Source organism: Gekko japonicus, unplaced genomic scaffold (genome assembly GCF_001447785.1).
Source record: "Gekko japonicus isolate JY-2015 unplaced genomic scaffold, Gekko_japonicus_V1.1 scaffold3508, whole genome shotgun sequence".
In the NCBI taxonomy this organism is placed as follows: Eukaryota; Metazoa; Chordata; class Lepidosauria; order Squamata; family Gekkonidae; genus Gekko; species Gekko japonicus.
Window position 1 is genome coordinate 10632 of NW_015165343.1, and position 15194 is coordinate 25825.

Consider the following 15194-nt stretch of genomic DNA (forward strand, 5'->3'; position numbering starts at 1 on the left):
TTGGTCTTAAAGGTGCCACTGGACTGTTTTCGGGGGGGGGGGGGCTCTGCAGCTTACATGGCTGCTTCTTGCTCTGACTGAGGGCTGCTGGGAGCAGGGGGTGGGGCTTGTTGCATGTGCTCGCCCCCTGGGCTCTTTACTGCCAGAGCTCCGCTCCTCTGCGCTCCTGCAGGAAATGACCCCTGAGTGAAAGTATCTTCTGGATCCTTACAAGTTTCAAATGTTTCATCTTGTCAGACATTTCAGACATCTTACCTTGTCTCCGAGGTGCCACTGGACTTGAATCTAGGTGTTCTACTACAGGCTGACGTGGCCACTTTCCAAACTGTTTTAACTGGAATCCTCGGTTTTTCCAACAAGGTTGTGATCGTCCCTGTCTGTGGTTTGTACTGCTTGTTTTCCTTCCTCTCTTGAATCACACCTGGATACTCTTTGGACCACTCTCAAGCTTGGATTTGTGGTGCGCGACGATGAACCGCTGGCGTGTTTCTCTTTTCTGTAGCTCCTTTGCCAATGGAGGCGATTGAAAGAATGGCCGCTCTCTGTATGAAGGATCTCGACGAAGAGGATGGGGGAGGAGAAGACGATCTGGAAGACATGGAAGACGACGACGAACTGCTGGTAAAAATGGCGGGTGGCGCGGCCCCTGCCCTGACGCCTTTGCGTAGCGCTCGTGGTGTCTGCAGATCACTCGAATGATGCTGCCGCCTCTGACAGAGCGGTCCCTCAGTGGCGCAGTCTTCCTCGGGAGGTGGCGGGCTCTCCTTTGGAGGTTTTCAAACAGAGGCGAGATGGCCATTAAAAAATTTTTTTTATAAACTTTATTGAAGATCAAACAATACATTTGTAAATCATAGCACACATACATAAGTTGAATCGTGTTCATTGATCACACCGTTACAACTTTTGTTCCGAGACGAGCACTGGCTATCTTTAAAAACATTCACAGTTCGCTTAGGCTTTGTAGCACCATTTAGAAGTAGACCGTGTTCGACGTTCTACAGTGTTATGTATACTATATATGAGTGGGATCAGAGAGTTCCACGATCGGACACAGATTTGTAAGAATAAAAGAATGAAAGAGAGGAAGATATTTAGCATGAAAGACTGCCAAAACACATATATTTTATACAAATTCAAAGCAGATGAGCATACAGCCACCTTTTCTTCCATACTTTGTACCTAAAATGTCACTCCTTACCCTTCAAGCTCAGTTTCCATTTATAAAATTTACTCCAGTTTTCTAAAAAAAAAAGATTCATCTTTCCCTTTTAATATACATGATATTTTATCCATTTTGGCAACATCAAATAGTTTTTGTATAACCTCTCTCCTATCTGGAATTTTATCCATTTTCCAGTACTTGGCATATAATATTCTAGCTGCCGTTATACAGTGTATCAACAGATTTTTCTCTACTTTCCCGTATACCTCTGGAATCGTGTTAAGTAGAAACAGTTCTGGTTTTAATGGTATTAAGGCACCCGTAATTTCCTTTAACATTTTACCAATCATCCTCCGGGAGGTAAATTTAAATGTTGAATGCTTTAAAACGCTTTCCCTCCTCCCTCCTACGTAGGCGGAACTCAACGAAGTCCTCGAAGAAGAAGATGAATCCCAGGAAGTTGTGACTCCTGCAGCTCCGAAGGTGCGAACTTCCGTTCTGACTTTCTTTCTCTTGTGTTCTTGGCAGCTAGTCTTCAGTTGAAACTGGCAAACGGGCCTCTTTTTTTTGCACCGGTTTATAGCGCCACAAACAAGGAACCATTGCTGCAGGCTCTTGGGCATTAGAAGGCCTTGTTCATTTCAACCCTGTTGCTGATAACCGTAATCGGGCTTCCACTTCTGATATAGTCTATAAAATAGACGAGTGTGTCAGAATCGCTCGTCATTGGTATGGTGCAGTAGGTGTGATCTTGGACTGTCCTTATTCAAATCCTGTGGCATCCATGAACCTTTTAGACAGTTGCCTTTAAGCCCTGGTTAAGACGCTGAACTGCAGGCTGTGGAAGGTCGGTAGTTCAGCAGTTCGAGACCCAAGTGTGCCGCATGACGGAGTGAGCTCCCGTCTCTAGTTCCAGCTCCTGCCAACCTAGCAGTTCAAAAACAAGAAATTGCAAGTAGATAAATAGGTACCACTTCAGTGGGAAGGTAACAGCGTTCTGTGCGCCTTGGTGTTTAGTCATGCCGGCCACATGACCACGGAAACGTCTTCGGACAGCGCTGGCTCTTCAGCTTTGAAACGGAGATGAGCACCGCAACCCTAGAGTCGGATTCGACTGGCTTTCGAGCAAGGGAACCTTTACCTTTACTTAATATGGGAATAATAATGTGACCTAAGCTAAGCAGCGTCAACCCTGGTTAGTATTTCGATGGGAGACCACCGAAGAAATTGAGGGTTGCTACCCAGGGGCAGGTAAGGCAATAGGCAATAAGAAACAGGGAGGGGGAAAAACAAATTTGACCCCAAAAACGAATCAAAAACCACACGGGGTAAGAAGGAAGTCTAATACAGGGCCAGTATTAAAAACCCAGTTGAAACTTGTAATATACAAAAATACATGTATTTATTAGAAACACAGTTAAAAACAAATAAGGGCCCAATGAAAGCCTCGTTAAAAAGTTCAAGTGGCCGAAACACAGGGACCAATACACATGACCTGACGCGTTTCCGCCCTATTGGGGGCCTTCTTCAGAGGTCAAACAATATTGAGGTACACATAACAATAATACATATTACAATTGAATAATTAATAAGTTGGTATTGGACCAAGAAAAGGAAGGTTAAGCAGCAAAATCAAAAGACACAAGACAAAGATGTTTGTGAGGCCTCTAAAGATGAAAGTCATGTGTCTGGTGTAGAGATGTGAAGGCCCGGGAAAAAAACAGAAGAATTCGGGGGGAAACTGGTTTTTTCCCTTTTTTCCCCTGAAGCCTTTTTTGTTTTTTTCCGAAAAACTGGAAAAATTGAAAAAAGAAAAGAAAATTGATTATGGAACGTTTTACTTTAACATGATGAATAAAATATTTTAAGACAAGGTGTTCAAACATTTTCCAAATCATTTCTAAAAAATATGTATGGCATCAGATTGATCTAATTTCTGTGCACTGAGGACAAGCAAGTCCTAGGTTACAAACTGAACTCTCCCATGCAAGAACAAGATGCATTTCTTCCTTTAGGAGGTGCTATTGTCACTAGAAAAGAAAAAGGTTTCAGTTTTGTTTTTGCATGTGGTTGGGTATTCTGTTTGTAATAATTGTTTGGATACACTATATTTTTAATAGGTTAGTTGTGATCATTTCATGCCAAGTAAAAATGTCCATAGTCATATTTTATGTTCCGAATGACTTTCAATCTGGAAAAGAAAAAAGAAGTGGTAATGCAGCGTTTTTTTCAATTTTTCTGAAAATTTCCGTTTTTTTCCGAGGTTCAAAATTTCCGGAAATTTTTCATCTCTAGTGACAAATGCACAGTTGCTGAATTACTTTACTTTAGGTCCAAAAAGCACCCGTGTGGCTATCTTAGTCAGAGCTAGAGTGTCCCCAAGCAAAAAGGTCACTTATACTTTTTTACGAGGCTTATGTAAGAACATAAGAGGCGCCAATGTTGGATCCGGCCAAAGGCCCATCCAGTCCAACACTCTGTGTCACACGGTGGCCAGAAATACCAGGTGCCCTCAGGAGGTCCACCAGTGGGGCCAGGACATTAGAAGCCCTCCCACTGTTGACACCAAGAAGACAGAGCATCACTTGCCCCAGAGCCCCTAGCTATACCTTGTGGCTAATAGCCACTGATGGACCTCTGCTCCATATGCTTATCTAATTCCCTTTTGAAGCCTCATTTGTTTTTAACTGCGTTTGTAATAAATACACGTATTTTCAACTAGGTTTTTAATACTGGCCCTGTATTAGACTTCGCTCTTACCCTTGCAGGTATTGGCAAACCACCCCTGTTCGACTCTTGCTTTGACCTGGATGGCCCTTGGCTAGCACAGTCTCATCAGGTTTCGGAAATTAAGGAAGGTCGGCTTTAGTTAGTACTTGGACGGGAGACCACCAAGGAAGCCCAGGGTTGCTACGCAGACGCAGGCAGTGGCAAACCACCGCTGTTCATCTCTGGCCTTGAAAACTCTATGACAGTGGTGGCGAACCTATGGCACGGGTGCCAGAAGTGGCACTCAGAGCCCTCTCTGTGGGCACGCGTGGCATCGCCCCAGCCAGGCCCAGACCATCATTAAAGTGTCGAATTCTCTGCCAAATAATTTTAAGTAAATGAAAGCATCTGGGATCGCTTTCCTTACTTTGTTTGGATCGTCTTAAGTTAATGTATGAGTTGTTTCAGGTTAAATTGCCGTGTTGGCACTTTGCGATAAAAAAGTGGGTTTTGGGTCGCAGTTTGGGCACTCGGTCTCTAAAAGGTTCGCCATCACTGCCCTATGAGGTCGCCATAAGTCAAATGACCCAAGCCCATTAGTTTATAATGCACAAGCCGGATGCGATTGCTACAGAAGCAAGCCTCTCGTCTGTCCTGTGTCTGGAATTGTTAAGCCAGAGCTGCAACATGCGACTTGCCAGAGTTCTGTAAATTAGTCGTATACAAACGGGTGGGGGGGATTGGGTTTCATTCTTCGTCCTCTGAAAGGATGGGTCTGTTTTGGGTTTTGCCAGACAAATGACACCCCGGCTGATTCCAGTAGGACCGAATCCCTTTTGCTGGAAAGGCTGGACATGTACAAGGCGGCAGTCGCGAATGCGAAACAAGCTGGGGAGGGCTCCAAGGTGCGCCGGTACGAAAGGGGCCTCAAGGTAAGGCACGGAAACTTTGCTGGAATGTAGTTTTGTAACTTGTTTTGTTATCTCTTTTTGAGAAGTTGGATGTGTCCTTGGACTCGTCTATTGTGAAGTTAAAAACTCCACCTAGGATTATTTCTCCTGAATGAAAAGAGTCTAGGCAGGAGCTCATTAGCATAACTCATTAGCATAACTTGTTTGCATATGCCACACCCCCTGACATCAAGTGTGTCCGACGGCAACACCCACCGCTCAGGCTCCACTGGACTCTTTTGGATTGCTAGCTATTGGGGGGGGGGATGATGTGCAGATCTGTCCTCGCAGAGGAGGGAGAGCTTGTACCTGAATATAACTTGGTCTTAAAGGTGCCACTGGACTGTTTTGGACCAGGGGGCGGGGGGGGGCTCTGCAACTTACCTGGCTGCTTCTTGCTCCTCATGGCCCGGGGCTGCTGGGAGCAGGGGGTGGGGCTTGTTGCATGTGCCCGCCCCCTGGGCTCTTTACTGCCGGAGCTCCGCTCCTGTGCGCTCCCGCAGGGAATGACCCCTGAGTCTAGGTGTTCTAAGGTGCACTCAGTAAAATCTAATTGGTCAGTATTCGGGGCATACAGTGTTGCTAGAGTAACCTGACGATCCTCTAGCTGTCCTTTAACAAATAAATACCCACTCCACCCCCCCAGTTATCCGCCTGTGTGTCTTCAAAAGTAAATTTCACCTTCTGGTAGATCAGGAAGGCTGTGCCTCTGGACTTCAACAAGCCTGAAATTGATGTTGGAATTTTAGAACAAACAGAGTCCAGTTGGGCACCTTTAAGACCAACAAAGGTTTATTCAAGGGATGAGCTTTCATGTGCAAGGCGCACTTTTTCAAATACGTTGGAACGGTAGGTAAGGTTCAGACTTATAGACAGGGACTTAACAGCCAATTAACATGCAACATGATGATGTTTAACTAAATAACTAAAGAACTAAATAACAAGCTAAGGTTATACAGTCGACAGTTGTAAAGCAGTAAAAATATGTCAAAATAGCAGATAAATGTCTAAAGGTGTTTCTAATTGTGGGAAGCAAACTGAGAATCTCCCAGGCATGGAGATCACTTAACGGCACTTTATGAGGTGGATGCAGTGTCAGGTCAGGAAAATTGTTGGAGTTCGTTAGTCTTAAAGATTGGAACAGAAGCATTCCTCAGACGTGTTTCCTGAAGGAAGAGCACATCAGGATGAATTTTGGAAATTTGGCTATAAGTAAGCCCCTTCGGGTCCCCGCTGGGGAGGAATGGAACAGAGTCTGAGGTAAATAAATAAAATCTGGCACTCTGAATCCACCCACAGCCACTCATAGTTTCTTTTCCAGCTCTGTGCCTGTTAAGTCCATTAAGTCTGGCACCGCTGATAGCGGGGAAATGAGATAAAGTTCTGGTGCTTCTTAAGGTTTCAGAACGGCACCTCGTGGTTTGCATGTGGGTTCCCCCCCCCTCGCCATCCCTTTGGAAGGGTGCAGAGCTCGTCTCGGGTTCAGCTCTTGAAACGTCCTAGATCGACGTTGTCTTTATCTCCCAGACCCTGGAGAACTTGCTGACCTCTGCAAGGAAGGGGAAGAAGATCGACGAGGAGGAAGTCCCTCCCCCGGTGGCCACGGGAAAGAGCGCCGGCCCCCAGGAGGCTTCTCCTGCAGAGCCAGTTTTGCCTTCCCCAGCCTCCCTGCCTAGTGAAAGTGCCACCTTGTCCAGCCGCCGTCCTCCGGACTCTGTTCCAGCAGACCCCGAGCAGTCGTCTCCGAAAGCATCACCTGTGTCCCGTGCCCAGTCCAGTCCGCCCCCCAAGCAGCCACCGCCGGTACTTCCAAAGCCAAAGATTTCTCCAGCCCCCGCCGTGCCTCTTAGATCCCCGGAGACGCCCCCGGAAAGATCTGGCCCCTTGGCACCCTCTCCTACTGCAGGTTAGTACTGGGCCTAAATGACCTGTGTGGAAAGGCCAGGAAGTGGGGATTGGGTGGCCCAGTTCAAGGTGTTGGCTTTGACCTGTAAAGCCCTTACATGGCTTGGGACCGTGGTATCTGAGGAGCCATCTTCTCCCATATGTTCCGGACTAGGAACTCTGATCACAGGGAGGGCCCCCCCTGACCGTCCCATCAATCAGTTTGCTTCTTTAAGAACATCAGAAGAGCCCTGCTGGATCAGACCAATAGTCCCTCTAGTCCAGCATCCTGTCTCACACTGTGGCCACCCAGTTTCTCCGGAGGGCCAAAAACAGGGCACAGAAGCTAAGACCTTCCCCTGATGTTGTCTCCTGGCTCTGGGTTTCAGAGGATTAGTGCCTCTGAATGTGGGCTGGTAGCCGCTGATAGACCTCCCCTCCATGAGTCTATCTAATCCCCTTTTATTCCTATGGCTGTCACTACCTCCTCTGGCAATGCAGTTCACATTTTAGTCACTCTGTGTCAAGTAGTGTAATGATTTCATGTTTTGGTGTGTGTGTTCCTTTAAATGTTTAGTTTGACTGCAGTAAAATGAGAAGAATGATAGAGGGAGACAAGTGTATTTTGATTGGCTGATGACTGAGAGTGTGGGAGGAGATGTTCGGAAGGAATCTGTGTGTGTATGTCTATGAAGTGATTCTGTGTGTAAAGTTTGAAGAGTGAGCATAGTCTGTGTGACTATGGAATTTTGAGTCTAATTCTGTGTGAATAAGACCAACAGCTTAGTCTGTGTGACTAAGAGAGCTGATTCTATTCAGTGTGAATAAAACAAAGAGACTAGCCTGCGTGGCTGTATATATACAAGAGAGAGAGAGAGTATACTGAGTGTATAAGCCTTTCAGAGTGGAATTTGGAGGTTGAGAGACTGTTTGTAACACCAAGCTTTGCCAGTTATATTTACAAGTTCCTTTCTTCAGCAACTCTTCAAAACAACCAGAAGCCTATTTTGTTCTTTATTAAATAAATCAATTTTTGTTTAAACTTATCCCAGAAATCAGTACAGTACTTCCTCAGGGCCACATAGTCCCCTGAGGTGCCCAGACCCTGGGTCATACTACCAAAAGAGAGAGAACTGGGATTTCTAATTCCTGGTGGCAGCAGAAAACTACCAAGTTTATACACACAGAGAGTGTTTCAAGGTAAAACCGTTTCCCCTATAAGCGAGGGCGTCGCGAGTAGTGTCTCCATTTGTCCGTCCTAAACCTACTGCCCCTCAGCTTCACTGGATGGCCTCGAGTTCTGGTGTTTTGGGAGAGGGAGAAAAAGTTCTCTCTGTCAACTCTCTCCCCCATGTGCATAATTTTACAAACCTCCATCATGTGTCTCCCCTCCCCCCTTACTCATCTCTTTGGCTGTTCTCAGGTTCCCAAACCTCTCCTAACCAGGCGGTCCTGCAGGGCCGACAACGGGAGTACAAGCTGGCGGCCTTGCGTGCGAAACAGGAAGGCAGCATGGAAATGGCTACCAAGTATTTCCGCATAGCCAAGGTGAGTGCGCTCACGCGGCAGGGCAGACCTCAATGAGGGGATCGCCTTCGCCAGAGAAACAGTCACTTTTGGGATCCAAAGGGAGACTCTCTCTCTTTCTTTTTGCCTGACATTTTAAAAAACATTATCTAGAACGGTCACTGAACCCCCCACTGTGTGGATCCGTGGCTCAGGAACAGAAGCCAAGATTTTAACTGAGTTCTGGCCCTCCTGGAGGTCCATCGCTCGGTTACTCACGCGTGAAACTGCCTTTTACTAATAAAAAAGAGCCAAGAGTCCAGTAGCGTATTAAAGACTAATGAAATTTGTGGCAGGGTAGGAGCTTTCTTAGGGGCTGCAGTGGCTCCAAGTGGTCAAGACGCTGAGCTGCAGACCGGAAGGTCGGTAGTTCGGCAGTTCGAGACCCGAGTGCCGCATGACGGAGCGAGCTCCCGTCTCTGGTCCCAGCTCCTGCCAACCTAGCAGTCCGAAGGCAAGTTATTGCAAGTAGATAAATAGGTACCGCTTTGGTGGGAAGGTGACAGTGTTCCGTGCGCCTCGGCATCTAGTCACGCCGGCCACATGACCACGGAAACGTCTTTGGACAGCGCTGGCTCTTCGGCTTGGAAATGGAGACGAGCACCACACCCCTAGAGTCGGATTCGGCTGGCTTTCGAGCGAGGGAAACCTTGACCTTTACTAGGAGCTTTCTTGAGTCACTGCTCACTTCTTCGGACCCCCAAGTCAGACTTTGTGATCTGTCAAAGTCAGCCTTGTCTCCTCTGATTGGTGGCAGCTGTCCCGGGTTCAAGTAAGAGGTCTTCCCATCCTCTGCCATCCAAGCCTTTTAAGCGGCAGTGCTGAGAACTGACCCTGGGGCCTTCTGCGTGTCGAGCAGACGCTCTGTCACTGAGCCGCGGCCCCCTCCGCTGCACACGTGGTGACCCGTAGCTTTGATGCCATCTGAAAAGTATTGTCTCTGAGGTGACACGAAAGCTCTGTCCACGGCATTTGATCTGTGATGGTTCACCCAGCCCTCTTGTACACCCTGGATCCCCTTTGAGTGGAGCCGCACCGCACGAGGACTGCGCGCCACTTCATCTGCCACTCCGCTGGCAGCAGCAGCGTAGTGTCAGGTGGCTGCTGCTTCCAGGAGGTGGGAGGGATGCCACAATCTGTGGCCTCCTGTGGAACATCAGAACAGCAAAGCGTGGCACGCCTTCACATGTACTGGGGAAAGGGGGGGGGGAGAAGGGAAAAACTGTACCCAAGATAACACTGCGAACTAGAAGGGTTAAGCTGACCATATATATTATAAAAATACAAAATTTATTAAGGTGTACACATATTAAAATATATTTGGATTAATTTTTTTTTCAAGTATCAGACTAATAAAAGCATATCAATTATTAATACACATGATGGGTTAACACTTTCCAACTGAAGACCAAACGCGTTTCGGCCTCAAAGGGCCTTCCTCAGTAGTCACTGTACAACATAATATAGACACACATTCAAACATATGTATACTTATTTACCTTGATGGAATGACACACACTCAGACTTTTGAAATCTCAGTACCAGAATAATTGGAATGAATATGGCCATACCTAGGGCCCATCATTAATACCAGCAACACAATTGCAAACATATAAGGATACAACATCTGGTCTGTAAATAAGTATACATATGTTTGAATGTGTGTCTATACTATGTTGTACAGTGACTACTGAGGAAGGCCCTTTGAGGCCGAAACGCGTTTGGTCTTCAGTTGGAAAGTGTTAACCCATCATGTGTATTAATAATTAGTCTGATACTTGAAAAAAAATTTTTTAACCCGAATATATTTTAATATGTGTACACCTTAATAAATTTTGTATTTTTATAATATATATGGTCAGCTTAACCCTTCTGGTTCGCAACGCCTTCACATGTGGCATACTGACTCGTGTAGCATCATTAGAGTCTGAACTGGGAAGTCCTCGGCTGCAATTTTGACTTGACCACGGCCTTGCTTTGTGGCCTTAGATTGGGGTCCCCAACTTTGGAATTCTGGCAAAAGGACAGTGGGCACAACGGGCGAAATGGCTGTTCCGGGAGGTGGAGCCAGCCACAAAACGTGAAGGGGGGCGAGGTGACGTGTGACTGTAATCATCGTTCTCTTAACATTTCATGTAGAAACTCTTTTTAACAGGTACCTCCTAATCTGCACAGCCAATCAGAAGCCCTCCTTACCTGGCCCCACCCACTTTATAAAAAAACACACACACCACTTGATTGGCAATGTGGTGCTCACGGGGACCGTGTTGGGGACCCCCTGCCGCACATAAACTGCTCTTTTTTTGGCAGCCGACTGTAAGGATTATGGAGAACTACATACGAAGCACTTGGGAAAGTATAAAGTGCTCACAGAGAGTCGTCCTCCGAGACGGTCGCTGCGATTTGAGGAGGAGGATGTGAGAGGGGTTTGAGAGCCAGTCTGGTGTCGCGGTTAAGAGCGCGAACTCTAACCTGGGAGGACCCGGTTCGATCCCCCACTCCTCCTCCACACGCAGCTGCTGGTGTGACCTTGGGTCCATCACAAGTTCTCTCAGAGCTGCTCACTCAATAGCAGTCTCCATGAGATAGCTGTAAAGAGAGTGGGCAGTTTGGAGTGGCTGACTGGGGGGGGGCTTAACCGTTTGCCCACCCTCTCCCCCCTACATCTCCCTCCCCCAGGCTGGTCTTCCGCCTGAACTCTTGGGTCCGCCTCCGTTGCCGCCGCCGGCCTCCTCCGTGCGAACCGCCACTTCCTCGGCACCCCATTGTCCAGAGTGTCTGGACAGGTTTATACATTTGCCTTTCTTTGCCCTCCGCCCGTTGGATCGTGAAGCGTTGTCAACATCCCATTAGGCCTTTTCGCACCAAGAGCAGACCGTTGACCTTCCATGAACCTCTTTCAGAGCCTGGACCCCCTTTTGGAATCCCTGAGTAAAGGCGAGCCAGTGGACCTCAGCCGCCTGCCTCCCCCTCCAGGTGAGCACAGTACCTTGGGCGGTTGGCCCCGGGTGCCTTTTGAATGAACTCTGCCCGCCAATGAGATGCCCGGCTCCAGAGGCATTTGTGACCAATGTTCCCTCTAAGCTGTGGAGTCTTGTGAGCAAAAATTCTACTTTGTGAGCTCCTGGCATTAAAGTTGTGAGCGAGCCATTTGGCGACTGCATAAATTAGTTTGCTCTGGAGCCCATCCCTTCCTGAGCTAAGACAAAAATGTGTGAGCCGGAGGCTAAAAAACTGTGAGCTAGCTCACACTAACTCAGCTCAGAGGGAACACTGGTTGTGACGGAAAGCTGCGAGAGAGGCCGTGGGTGTCTCTTACGTTGTCCAGAGCGCCAGTCTGGTGTAACGATTGGGAGCGCGGGCTCTGATCTGGGAGAACCGGCTTGATTCCCCACTCCTCCGCGTGCAGCTGGTGGTGTGACCAGGGGTCAAGACAGATGTGGACAATCACGACCTAATCAGAAAACAAGTGTAAAGGAAACTGTCGTGGGAGTCTGACCCACAAATCAAGCCGTCAACAAGACTTGCAAAGAAAAGGCTTTCTGCATATTATGGTCAACGAGCACTACAACACAATAAGCAACTTCCTTCAAATCCTAAGAAGCTTAGCAGCCTATTTGAGCCTGAATACTTATTGAGATCAGCGTCCTGTCTAAATGGATTATCTTTCCTGATTTTTTGTAAAGCACTTAATGAGCAAGAGAGCTTTTGTACTACTCTAATATTTCTGAGGAAGGTCCAGTTTTGAAACGTTGCTATATAATCCGGCGATGACGTTGATGTATTTTTACACTAGGATTTTCTTGTGCTTTGAAGGAATTTGTTTATTATGTTGTAGTGCTTGTTGGCCATGATATACAGAAAGCGTGAGTCCCAAGTTCTCTCAGAGCTGTTCTCTCAAGGGCAGTCCTCGAGAGAGCTCTCTCAGCCCCACCTACCTCACAGGGCGTCTGTTGTGGGGAGGGGAAGAGGAAGGCGTTTGTAAGCCACTCTGAGACTCCCTTGGGTAGTGAAGAGCGGGGTATAAATCCAATCTCTTCTTCTTTTACCTTACAGGGCGTCTGTGGTGGGGAGGGGAAGGGAAAGGAGTCTGTGAGCCGCTCTGAGGCTCCTTTGGGTAGTGAAGGGCAGGGTATAAATCCAATCTCCTCTTCTTCTTTTACCTCACAGGGTGTCTGTTGTGGGGAGGGGAAGGAGTTTGTAAGCCGCTCTGAGACTCCTTTGGGTAGTGAAGGGCAGGGTATAAATCAAATCTCTTCTTCTTTTACCTCACAGGGAGTCTGTTGTGGGGAGGGGAAGGGAAAGGAGTTTGTCAGCCGCTCTGAGACTCCTTTGGGTAGTGAAGGGCGGGGTATAAATCCAATCTCTTCTTCTTCTTCTTTTACCTCACAGGGTGTCTGTGGTGGGGAGGGGAAGGGAAAGGAGTTTGTAAGCCGCTCTGAGACTCCTTTGATTAGTGAAGGGTGGGGTATAAATCCAATCTCTTCTTCTTCTTTTACCTCACAGGGTGTCTGTCGTGGGGAGGGGAAGGGAAAGGAGTTTGTAAGCCGCTCTGAGACTCCTTTGGGTAGTGAAGGGCGGGGTATAAATCCAGTCTCCTCTCCTCTTCTTCAGTATTTCGCTGCCAAACTCTCACATCTCGGTACACCAGTCTGATCTGTAGCTAGAAGCAGTGAGAAGTTTGTTGACTAATACGAAGTAACGCAAGAATATGAAGTAACCCTAATATGAAGCAACCAAATAACACAGAGCCATGAATTGGTTCTTTTACTCGGTTTTCAGCGAGCTAAGAATGCCAAAATGCTGGAACTCTCTCTCAGCTGTTGGGGCTCACAGTCTGGGTAGCTAATCCTCACAGGTGTGCTTCTGTCCGGCGAGGAGATCCACGTCTCCTGGGGGGGGGGGGTCGCAGGAAAGGAAGCCCTCCTTGGAGAAATATAGATCTGCGGTGGGGGGGGGCGCTACAAGGCAGCCTGGCCTAGGGGGGACACGCCAGAAGCTAGCTTGCCTAGTGCGCAAAAAACAACAACATCGGGCCGGCCCTGCGTGGCACTTGGGAACGGTGGGATGGGTGCCCGGCATATTCAAGTGTCTTTTTAAAAAAGGACACCTAGTTGTGCGGTCCTGCAACATTTCTTCTGAAACATCCGGATCGGTGGGGGTGCTGGTGTGTGTGGAGGGGGAGGTAGAGTTGGCAGCGTTCCAGGGGCCTCCGGAAAGAGCACCTCGTCACGTTTTGGCTGGCCGGCTGTCTTCCACAGATCAGCTGCCCAAAGAACTGCTGATCCCGAGCATGCCGCAGTGCCCGGTAGTGACAGCGACGCCCGTCACGCAGGCCGTGTCCCCTTTGGCGCCGGGAGTCTCAGGAGCAGGAGGTATGAACCCCAGAAAGCCCTCTTGCTTCCACTGCTCAACGCCAGCCTTTTGAATGGGGCCTGGAAGTGGCCCTGGCCGTCTGAGAGCCAGTTTGGTGTGGTGGTCTAGGAGCGCGGACGCTAATCTGGGAGAACCGGGTCTGATCCCCCACTCCTCCACATGCAGCCAGCTGGGTGACCTTGGGTCTGTCACAAGTTCTCTCAGAGCTGTTCTCTCAAGAGCAGTCCTCGAGGAGCTCTCTCAGCCCCACCTCCCTCACAGGGTGTCTGTTGTGGGGAGAGGAAGGGAAGGAGATCGTAAGCCGCTCTGAGACTCTGAGTGAAGGGCAGGGTATAAATCCAATATGTTCTTCTTTGGTGAAGAAGCCAGTTTGGTGTGGTGGTCTGGGAGCGCGGACTCTAATCTGGGAGAACCGGGTCTGATTCCCCACTCCTCCTCCACATGCAGCTGCTGGTGTGACCTTGGGTCAGTCACAAGTTCTTTCAGAGCTGTTCTCTCAAGAGCAGTTCTCAAAGAGCTCTCTCAGCACCGCCTGCTTCACAGGGGAGAGGAAGGGAAGGAGATTGTAAGCCGCTCTGAGACTCTGAGTGAAGGGCAGGGTATAAATCCAATATGTTCTTCTTTGGTGAAGAAGCCAGTTTGGTGTGGTGGTCTGGGAGCGCGGACTCTAATCTGGGAGAACCGGGTCTGATTCCCCACTCCTCCTCCACATGCAGCTGCTGGTGTGACCTTGGGTCAGTCACAAGTTCTTTCAGAGCTGTTCTCTCAAGAGCAGTTCTCAAAGAGCTCTCTCAGCACCGCCTGCTTCACAGGGGAGAGGAAGGGAAGGAGATTGTAAGCCGCTATGAGTGAAGGGTGGGGACATAAATCCAATCTCCTCTTCCTCCTCCTCCTCCCTCCCTCCAGCGCCACTGTTTCCAGGTCACCCTTAGGGTACCTTATTCAGCGGGAGGACTGAGCGGCACAGAATAACTGGCTCTCTCGCTTCCAGACATGCCCCCGCCCCCTCGGGACATGATGGAAGCCCTGCAGCAGAGGATGGAGAGGTACAAGACTGCTGCCGCCCAGGCCAAGAGCAGAGGGGACGACCGGAAGGCCAGGATGCACGAACGGATCGTGAAGGTGAGCCCACCTGCTCGCGATAACCAGAAATCCCCGTTTCCTCCACAGTGCCTTATTTTTGCTTGACAGTTTTCACCCTGCTGGGTCAGACCAGGGAGGGTCCCTCCAGTCCAGCCTCCCGTCTCACTCAGGGGCCAGCCAGTCCCTCTGGAGGGCCAGCAACAGGGCAGGGAGGCCGAGGCCTTCCCCTGATAGGAACACCAGAAGAGCCCTGCTGGGTCAGACCAGGGAGGGTCCCTCTAGTCCAGCCTCCCGTCTCACACAGGGGCCAGCCAGTTCCTCTGGAGGGCCAGCAACAGGGCAGAGAGGCCGAGGCCTTCCCCTGATAAGGACACCAGAAGAGCCCTGCTGGGTCAAACCAGGGAGGGTCCCTCCAGTCCAGTCTCCCGTCTCACACAGAGGCCAGCCAGTTACTCTGGAGG

At 48.9% G+C, this 15194-nt stretch overlaps 1 protein-coding gene across 1 annotated transcript in view; it reads left to right on the top strand.

Moving 5' to 3' along the window:
- The window catches only part of CC2D1A (coiled-coil and C2 domain containing 1A), a 68069-nt gene that overhangs the window by 9963 nt on the left and 42912 nt on the right, over positions 1–15194 (top strand). The window contains exons 3-10 of the mRNA XM_015410567.1: positions 503–621; positions 1580–1648; positions 4669–4806; positions 6352–6730; positions 8132–8256; positions 11178–11250; positions 13536–13649; positions 14642–14772. Coding sequence (XP_015266053.1) covers positions 503–621; positions 1580–1648; positions 4669–4806; positions 6352–6730; positions 8132–8256; positions 11178–11250; positions 13536–13649; positions 14642–14772 — 1148 coding nt within the window. The remainder of the gene's footprint in view (positions 1–502; positions 622–1579; positions 1649–4668; positions 4807–6351; positions 6731–8131; positions 8257–11177; positions 11251–13535; positions 13650–14641; positions 14773–15194) is intronic.